This window comes from Culex pipiens, chromosome 3, assembly GCF_016801865.2.
Source record: "Culex pipiens pallens isolate TS chromosome 3, TS_CPP_V2, whole genome shotgun sequence".
In the NCBI taxonomy this organism is placed as follows: domain Eukaryota; kingdom Metazoa; phylum Arthropoda; class Insecta; order Diptera; family Culicidae; genus Culex; species Culex pipiens.
The window spans coordinates 165982699-165992424 of record NC_068939.1 but is presented as its reverse complement, the minus strand read 5'-3'; the positions used below and the strand labels follow the sequence as shown (position 1 = coordinate 165992424).

At 48.0% G+C, this 9726-nt stretch overlaps 2 protein-coding genes across 2 annotated transcripts; one reads left to right on the top strand and one right to left on the bottom strand.

The window, feature by feature from the left end:
• The first annotated feature begins 1912 nt into the window (after positions 1-1912).
• On the top strand, positions 1913-2374 carry LOC120418876 (uncharacterized protein TP_0966-like). Its single transcript, XM_039581413.2, has 2 exons — positions 1913-2067; positions 2134-2374. The coding sequence occupies exons 1-2, from the start codon at positions 2010-2012 to the stop codon at positions 2304-2306; spliced, it is 231 nt and encodes a 76-aa protein (XP_039437347.1). The 5' UTR covers positions 1913-2009; the 3' UTR covers positions 2307-2374.
• A 19-nt stretch (positions 2375-2393) lies between these two features.
• Positions 2394-9478, bottom strand: LOC120418887 (uncharacterized). Its single transcript, XM_039581422.2, has 6 exons — positions 9316-9478; positions 6665-9254; positions 4713-6608; positions 4443-4657; positions 2897-4387; positions 2394-2837 (listed from the first exon to the last, which is right to left on the bottom strand). Exons 1-6 carry the CDS (start codon positions 9367-9369, stop codon positions 2484-2486), a joined length of 6600 nt encoding a protein of 2199 aa, XP_039437356.1. The 5' UTR covers positions 9370-9478; the 3' UTR covers positions 2394-2483.
• Between the last annotated feature and the right edge of the window lie 248 nt (positions 9479-9726).

Sequence of the window (9726 nt, the reverse complement as noted above, 5' to 3'; positions counted from 1 at the left end):
GTTTGGTAGTGTGTGTGAACTCCGCGTGAAAAGGGTGTCAAACTAAAAAGTGACTCCGTTCGTTTGACAACAGTTGGTGTCAAACCATCGGAGTTTAAGTGTACAGGATTTGGTTATAATTTTAGCTTTTCTAAAATCTACAGTATTTTTGAGTAATTTGAAGAGGAGGAGGAGGAGGAGAGGAGGAAAATTTGAGTAATTCTAAAATTTGAAAAAGTTAAAAACTTCAAAACGGAATTTTAAGTTATCATACGACCTTTTCAATCATAAGACTAGATTGTCAGGGTGGCCACTCAAGTCGGAAAATTGGGAAAGTCGGGAATTCGCCAAAATCCACAAAAAATCGGAAAAAAGACTGGAATTTGTGATTTTTTGTCAAAAAATCGGAGAAGTTTGTTAGTAAATATATTTTCACTTGTTTTACATAGTTCATTAATTACTTAATGAATTAAGTAAAACAATTGCAATTTTTTTTTCCAAATGTTGCCCTTGATCTTTTTTGTGAATATGGGTAATTTAGGAACTATATATATAACTTGATTTTCAATTACCGGTAAACTTAAATATTGAATAAAATCCAATCGTTGTTCGTTCTGAATGAAAAAAAGTAAAAACTTTTTAACGTTTAGAAAACATAAAACATTGAAATTGGAACAAAAATAAATCCAATAAATTTTCAGTAATTCCAAAATTGTTTAAAGAATTTGACTCTTCAAACATATCGCTTAAAATAAGTTGTAAATCAAGGAATTTTATCTAACTGAATTTTTCAATGAAAAAAAAAAAATAAAGCAGTTTATTACTGACCACTAGATAAATCAACATAAATTCAAAAATGTAATATCAAAATTTACAAAATTGAAAAGCGAACTTGGCAGAAACATTTTTTGTAACAAATTCCTTGATATTTTTCTAAATTCTTTGAAAATATCATGTTTTAAGCGTTCTTTGATTTAAAGTAAAATAAAATTAGAAATTAAATTTTAAATTCAGTTTTCACAATAGTTTGATTTTTTTTAATGCGTTCAGAATTGTTTTTCGAATGTTGATATTGACTTTTCTCATAAAGAGTTTTTTGTTTAAAATCATTCTTCAAATAAGGAATGCCAATTATTTGAGCTTTCTGGAAAAGTCGGGAAAAAGTCGGGAATCAATATCAATAAATGCATAAAGTACTTTTCGATTGCAAATTTGTTTTTAAGTTTAAAAATGAAGTCAAAACAATAAATCAAGTAATATAAAAAATAAAACATACGGGTTTTTATATTAATTTGTGTGAAACAAAATCATAAAAAAATATTTTTTTTCCCAAGTACCATTTTTATTCTGAATAGTCTTCACCAACACTTAGAACTTTGTCGAAAACACCAAACCGATCAGGAAATTCTTTCAAAAGGTTCAGATTTTCGAATATTTACTAACCATTTTGGTATAGACAGTAGGGTGAAAAGGAAAATTAAAAATTTTGGAATTTTTTTAGAAATACCCCTGGTTCGATTCTTTAAGCTAAAATATGTAACTGTGCCAATTTTGAGCTAATTTGGTTAAGGGTCGCTTTTTTATCGCTGAAGTTTGTATGGGAAAATTCGCTAAAAAAATTAAGAGGAAAAGCAAAAGTTTCAAAATTCCACTAAAAGGTGGCGTTAAATGTGTCGGATCATTGTCAAGTGTGAGATTCTTAGGCGTCATCCATGAAGTATGTCACGCTAAAATAAGCAAAAATACCAATTAAAAAAAAAGTTTATATGCAAAGAAAATAATACACCTGGTTAGGTCAGCTTTTCCAATCTGAAGCATGAACAATTAACCGAAACAATACTCTATCAACAGTTGAATTACTGTGCCTCGGTTGATATGAGTAAGAACGATTAAATCTGTACTTGGGTCATCGTGTCAGTGTGACTATCTGAGTTCAGTATAAAAACCTGGTGACAATGTCCACTCAGCATCAGTCCCACAGATCTAATCTTCCAGTAAAGTTCTGAAAACATCTTGAAAAATCTTTCAACATGAAACTCACACTTGCCCTGCTGGTTGTTTGCTGCCTGGCCGCTCTGGCTACTGCTGGTAAGTTAATCATTATTTAATTTTTTAACTGAAACACAATCTTAAAAATATTTCAAATTCCATCAGCTCCTCACGCCGGCCAGGAAGAGGAAGGTGCTCCCGAACCGGCACCACCGGCCGGAACTGACGCTCCGGTTGAGCCCCCGGCGACCGAACCAGCAGCCACCGAGGAACCATGTGACCACGGTCCCGAAGACGCTCCCCAACCGGACGCACCAGCTGCCCTTGTTTCGTTTTGATGTGTTATTCGAAAAATGTGAATGGATTTTTAATATAAATGTAGAATAAATTCAGCAATCAATCAAAATTTAGGGACTTTTTTAAAATTTCAACATTTTTCTTGTATATTACCAACAAAACTTATACAATTTGAACACATTGTACACTAACAACAGTATAAAGAAAAAGAAGAAACACTAATCCAACGTGCAATCCACGTCCACCTCGAGTCCGCAGTCGCCCTGCGTTTTGGCCTTCAGGAAGACCAGCTCGTGACCTGCGGTAGCGATCGCCAGGTAGTGCGATCGACACTTGAGCAGCGAAGGCTGCGGCAACGAAACGGCCCTCATCTGGACGACCGGCGCCGCCAGGTGGAAGCTGGTCAGCTTGACGAAGCCCAGCATGCCCCGGTAGATGTACACCTGGACGTTGCGGCGATCCTCCAGGAAAACCAAGATCGTCTCGTCACGCAGCTCGAGCGAGGTCAGCTGCGACGGCCGGTGGCAGTGCAGCACCTGGTACAGCAGTCCCGTCTGGATGTCCACGAAGATCTGCGAGTAGGGAGTTGGGTTGAGTTCATAGGTTAGAAGTTTTACCTCGGCGGTCTTACCTTGATGACGTCGTTATTGCCGTGGATAACCGAGTCTACCACGGTGGACACCGCTACCAAATTTCGCTTGCGATCGTGAGGTCCGGCGCGGAACGCGATCATTTCACCGCGCGAATACTCCGGGAAGTTGAGGTTTTCGGCCGTGAAGATCCCACCGAGTGGGATCTCCCGCGCGATTGTAGCCTCCGGGAGCGAGACTTCGTCTTGCAGCGATCGAACGGGTGGGTCATCGCCAACGTTGACGTGCACCAAAGTGTCGTTGATAAGCCTATCCGGATGGGGTATTGGCTGAAGATCGTCCGCCTCGATCACTTCGGTCGTCTCCCATTGAGCGGGGAACGCCGCGCCAACTTGTTCCGAGGTGAGGTTCTTCGACGCGATGCGATCGTACATGGATTGCGAGGAAAACAGGGCCATTTGAATCAGTTCATCTGGGGATCGCTTAGGTCTAGCAGTTGACGATCGGTTGACACTGGTCAGTACAACCAGCATCTTTCCGTCACTAACGGCAAGTCCCAGTCCAACATCGTTCGGCACAAATTTGTAACCCGTTTCGCTCATTGGAAGGTTCCACTGCTCTACCACGTTTCCATCAACGGTGTACTCGTACATCTTGCCCCCCTTCAGCACGTAGAAGCTGTCCGGCTTGGAAGGATCCGATCCGATCGCTTGCACCAGTTCCGGTTCCGCAGCGTTCCAAACCAGCCTCAGTTGAACGGCGCTGAACAGCCACACGCCAACGCCCAAAATTTTACACTTGGTGATCTCGCTCGACGATCGCGTCACCAGATAAACCCCGCGATCCCCGTTGACCACCGTTTGCCACTCCTCCACCACCCCGGTGTAAAACTTGAACATCGGAACAAACACCCGTCCAACCGGATCCCACTGGTAGAACTGACTCTCGCAGCCAACGTTGATCGCCAAGAAGTGATAACCCAAGTGATCGAAGAAATGGAACGACTCAATCGCCTCTCCACCGTTGATGACCTGCCGCTGCACAAAGTACTTGAAGTAGTAAACCTGCTTCTGACTCGACCCCACCAACTTCTTCGCCGTCGAGCACATCGATCGCAGCTCGGCCCGGTAGTCCAGCAGCTGATCCTCGACGTTCTGCTTGGCCGCCTTCATCCGTTGGATCACGTCTTTGATGTCCACCCCGTTGATCTTACCATTCCCCTCAACATCCGCCCCGAACCTCACGTTTCTTGCAATCACCGGCCCCTCAATCAGCTGATGCTTCCGTCCGGCCGTCCACAGACTGTTGTGGTACCAGGAGTCGAAGTCAACGCCGGAAAGCATGTCCTCGGTGACGAGCGACTTGACGCGCAGCTTGCGGAACGAAATGGGCGACTCGATGGTCATCTGTGGACCCAGCAGAACAGGCTTCCCGAACGGCCGTCCGTTTATGATCGGCGGTAGGGTGAGCGAGTTGAGCACCCGTACCGAGTTGAAGATCGTCGGGACGCGAATGTGCTGGTTACCGTAGGTCTGAAACGATCGGGGTTCATGAAGCGATTCTTCAATTGGTGTTTTCAACACTCACCATCAACGTGTTCTGCCGTTCGTACATGAAGTTGACTCCGTTGATCAATCCAGCCACGTCCATAGGTTGGGTGATCGTGATCTCGTTCAGGAACACGGGCGCCTTAATGGTTTGCGGAGTCGTCAGTGTGATTATATCGGCCGTTGGTAGCCCGTTCAAGAACTGCGCGTTGATGTGTTCCGCTATGAACGTTCCTGGTTCGAAAACGACCTTGGCTGGAAGTTTAAACAAATTAGTATAAATCTCTTGATCAGACTACGACAAACCTACCGAAGATCTCCGCGTTCTGATTGGTCATGATTCCCTTCTTCAACCAGCTATCCGGATTGATACCGTTGACGTTCGGTGCGATAAGATCCCCTTGAACCTTCAGATATTCCACACGAACCTCGTCCTTAAACACCACCTCGGCGTACAGTTCGACCGGATTCGGGTCATTGATCCTCACAATTTCATTCTGGACATTCGAGATGTCAGCTCCGTTCAAAGTCCCGATCGTCACCCCCTTCTCGAAAATCACCTCGTTCTTGAACTCCATCGGCTGGGTGAAGTTGTAGTCCTGATCTTTCCGAATCAACGACGCCAGGAAGGCGTCAACGTCGGGGATTTGATTCAGCGATCCCTGCACGTTCAGCGACTTGATCGCGGCATGCTGGAAGTACAGATCACCCTTGACCACGTGCACGTCCCGCGCGCTGTCGTACCTATAGCGATCGAGCAGGTTGCGCATCGGTTCTCCGTTCAAGCGTTCGTCCACCAGCAGATGATTCACGTACACGTCGCCGACTATCTCCACATCGCCGCGCAGGTAGACCGTTTGGTTCTTCAAAGCAAGGTCGCTAACGAGAATGTTGTTGATGCTCTCGGTTGTGACGTTACCCTCGACGACCAGCCCGTTGACGAACACCTTGGGCGCGTAGAACTCCGCCACTTCGTCGGTTTTCAGCACCAAATCGGATAGAAATTCGTTGAACACCACGTCGTTCACCAGCCCACGAACCGTTAGGTTCTCCTTGACGATCAGCGGGTCCAAGAAGTGCACCGTGCCCGGAATCCGGTTCGTTCGGTCTAACCAGATGACCTCCTGCAGCAGGCCGTCAAAGTTCACGTCGTTGAGCATGTTCACCTGCAGGTCACCTCCAATGTACAAATTCTCAATCGGGATGTGGCCCATCAGCAGGTGGTTCTTGAAGTTGTCCAACTTTTCCAAATCCGCTTTCAAGCTGCGTAAGTCGTGCCCGTTTATGCTGGTGGTCAGAAGTTGGCCATTGACGAACAGTTTGTCGATCAAGAACGGGGCCAAGATTTGCTGCGGGCGTGTCAAGCTGAATCGCAAGTCGTCGAACGTCGGCAAGTGTACGTTACCGATCGTTTTGGACGGACCGTCCAGCGGAGATCGGACTAGCTCCAGGTGCTTCACATCGAGATGATTGACCACGATGTCCCCGGTTAGAACAATTTCTTCCTGCTCAATGTCCAAGTACTGCGATCGCGCCTTAGAATTCAACGTTTTCTCGACCCTCAACTCTCTGACGTCAATATCCGGGAAGGGTGCGTCCGGCGGGTTCTTGAACACCAACGACGCCTCCGTGTACTGATCCCCGAACAGCTTGATCGAGTTCAAGTCCAGCTCGGTCACGTTAATCCCGTCAAACAACCCACCCACGGTCAGATCTTGGAAAAACACATCCCCAACAATCTCCGACACGTCAAACTCCTGCTCCGTGCTCCGCGTCACAAACTCCTCCAGCCGGAACTCGTTGATCATGCGCGATTCCAGCGTGACCTTACCCAAAAACTCCGCCGACTGAATCCGCTTCGTAGCCGCGATCTCAACGTTGTGCTCCGTGTCGTACACCACGTCCGCCAGCACCGCGTCCAACTCGGCACCCCCGTTCAGCGAGCCCTTCACGATCACTGGTCCGTCAACGTGCAGCCGCTTGAACTGACAGGCCGCCTTCACCAGTGTCGTCTGAAGCAAGGTCGGATTGTCCAGGAACTCGTCGATGTGCTTGCCGCGGACCGCTCCCTTCACCTCGAGCCGCTCGGACACGTGCAGTTCGGCGAACGTTACGTTGCCGGGAATGTGCTGGTCGTCCTGCAGGGTCACGATCTCTTTCAGGTCGATGCCGTTGACGGTTTGGTCGATGTCCAGGATGTTTATGTCTGAGGGGAAATTTTGAGTTATTGAGATATCGAAGCAACTCTACGAAGATACTTACGCGTTGTGTTGACAAAGTGCTTGTACCCGGTGACTATCGCCTCTCGAGGGCTGCTGGACAACAGGTAATCACTTGGGAACGCCAACTCGTTCAGGTGGTACACCGTCGTGTTGGGGTGCTCCAGAATCAGACTTCCGTCGATGCGCAGCTCGCGCAGCCGGTTCGGTCGATTCTTCAGCACGATTCGCTGGATAAAGTCCATCCACGGAATCCCGTTGATGGTTTCGAAGTACACGCTGCCGTCCAGGACGAGATTGTCCGTGACCAGTACATCGGGCTTTTCAGCGCTCGCTTCGCGGATTGCCGACCGGAACTGCTTCACGTCCAGCTTGAGCCCGTTGATCGTGTCCTGCACGGCAACGTTTTCAGCTACCTCAAGGTGCTCAAAGTGCAGCTCTGTCCAGCGACGATTCTTGCAGTTGAAGTAGACGGTCGACTCGCTGAGGTCGACTCCGTTCACGGTTCCACCTTTCGGAAGGATGATGTTGTTCGCAGTCAACGATTCATCTATCACCAGTTTGTTCGTCAGCTCGATCTTGTCTCCAGTGTTGAAAACCAGATCGGTAGCTGGAACTCCGTTCAGGTTATCAAAGTTCAGATAGCGCACCTTGAGGTCTTTGACGTGCAGTTCCTTCAGCGAATCCTCCGTCTGTCTCGGGGTGCGAATCGTGAAGGGTTCCTCTTCCAATCGCCGCACGTACAGATCATCCGTGACTAGCGAACCTCCGATCTCCACCTTCCCGTGCACGCGCAGTGGTTGTTCCAGGTCCAACGAGAAACTATCGTTGTTACGCCGGACGGTGAACTTGAGCTGGTGTTCCAGCTGTACCAGCTGAGACCTTTCATATTCCATCGCTTGAGCGATCGCTGGGACGTCGATCGCGGTGTCCTCGTACTTCCAGGTAGCGTTCCCGATGTTGATCCCACTCTCTGGCCACCGGAAGTTGGCGTGCAGCACGGCTACGTTGGATTGGATGGTGTCAAACGAGCAGTTCTCGAACGTTACCAACTTCTTGTCGAGTTGACCCGCTTCGGCGATTAGTTCCATGGCTTGCATGATCACCGAGTCCTGGTTCTGAATGATTTTGGTAAAGGCATCTATGGTATCGCGCATCTCCTGGATCTTCTGCGTGATTGGATGCGATCCGGAAAGCATGCCAACGTTCAAGTGGAACAGACTGGAGTGAGCTTGATACCTGGGAATGATCATCGACACCTGGTTGCCGCGTTGGATCATGGTCGACCCGACAATACCCGACGCCCGATACAGATCCAACATGCACGAAACTTCATTCCCAGTGATGTCATTCTCCACGTAGCACGGAATATTGCTGCGAATGTCAAAGGACTCCCCGTTCCACACCAGTATCTCCAGCCGTTGAAGCTCGTGCGTCGAAAAGGTCATTTTGTGCTGAACCAGCAAGATCATGTCGTCACGATAGGTCCGGGTTGGGATCACAAAGAACGCTTCCACCGTTTCGAAGGCCTCCGCTGGGATGTTCTGCGAAGTGAAGTTACCGTTGATGTAGCGCAGAATTTGGGGAGACTTCCCGCCGATCGCGATGTACAGGTAGCGTCCAATTTGGAATGCCCCGACCGCGTTGACTTCTTCCGAGGTAAAGTTAGCGATCAGATCAAATTTTCCGCGGTATTTTTGTCCCGTTTTCAGCGAATAGATGCGAGCGGTGTCATTCTGGGGGATCGCAACCAGGTATTCATTACCGTCGTTGACAACCCCGATCGAACGACAGGGAAAGTCCAGATCGAGCATCTGCATAAGCCAAAACTGTTGCCGCTCGAAGTTGAACTCGTACAGCGTCGCCGAGACTGATTGCTGGGCGTTCGGGTGAGTTCCAACCATCAACAGCATGTCGTTGTCCTTCTGGCGGATGTGCTTGATCAGCGTCGTCGTCTTGTACACCGGCCAACGCCACTCCTCAGTCAGCGCAAAGTTGGTCTTTGATCGCATGGTGTACCACACCAGAATCTGTTCGGTAGCCACGACCAAGCAACTCACCGCCGTATCGTCCGTACTGTCCCAAACCGTAATAACCTCAAACGCCGTCGGTACCGTGACCATAGCGATCTCCTGCTCCAGCGAGTACTCACCAAAGTGCTCGTACAGAATGACAATCTTCTCGCGGCTAAACCCCACAATCACGTGATGATCCTTGTTCTTGTGCTCCAGCGTTTTCCACGCAAACACATTATCCCCAAAGGTAAAGTTCACGTCCTCCTTAATGTTGTTCACCAGCAGCATGTCCCGGGTGTAGTCCTTGATCAACGGCGGCTCTCCAACCGACGCCAGCGTCCGGATGAAGCTCTGGTCGACGATCTTCTCGTCGATCGCTTCGTGCAGTGCGTTGTGCATCTGGCTGTCCCGTACCATCTGGACCATTTCGTCCTGCTTGTGGTGGGTGGACTGCAGCAATTGCTCGCGAAGAACCTTCAGCGCCCCTTTGTTGTCCCCGGGCTTCGATTGGATCTCCTGAGCCAAACTGCGTGCCGCCGCCGCATTCTGAGCGTTGTTGGGACCCCGCGCAGCTTGGACTCTAGGCCGAACGGCGTGCACGACTGTTCGATGCGGGTGCTGTAAAATCAAAGGTCCTCCTTAAAAATTTTTCAGTTTCACAAATTTTACAATAAATTACCTCAAATATCGCCACAGAAGCAACCGTTAAAATTAGTACGATCAACGTGTTCATTGTGGAGTCATGCCGCTTTTCTGATGGATCGCGAGCAAGGTCAAGGGAGAACAAAGGAAGGCCAACCGATGGGGATCAAGCTGGTACAGCGAGGTTGCAAGATTGACTGGACAATAGATGGGCACTGGATACTGGGTAAAGGAAACTTATCGCGAACTGTGATCGATCGGACGATGGGAAATGACGGCCAAATTGGGCATTATTATAAAAAGAAAAAAGAGTCGGGTACAAAATCTGATACAAAATCGCTTGCAATAAAATTTATAAATAAAAATGAAATTGTGTTAACAATGTTAACTTGTGTTCGAAACCTTTTATAAAATTTGCTGTTTTGGCGTAGTTTGTTGCAATTGCTGC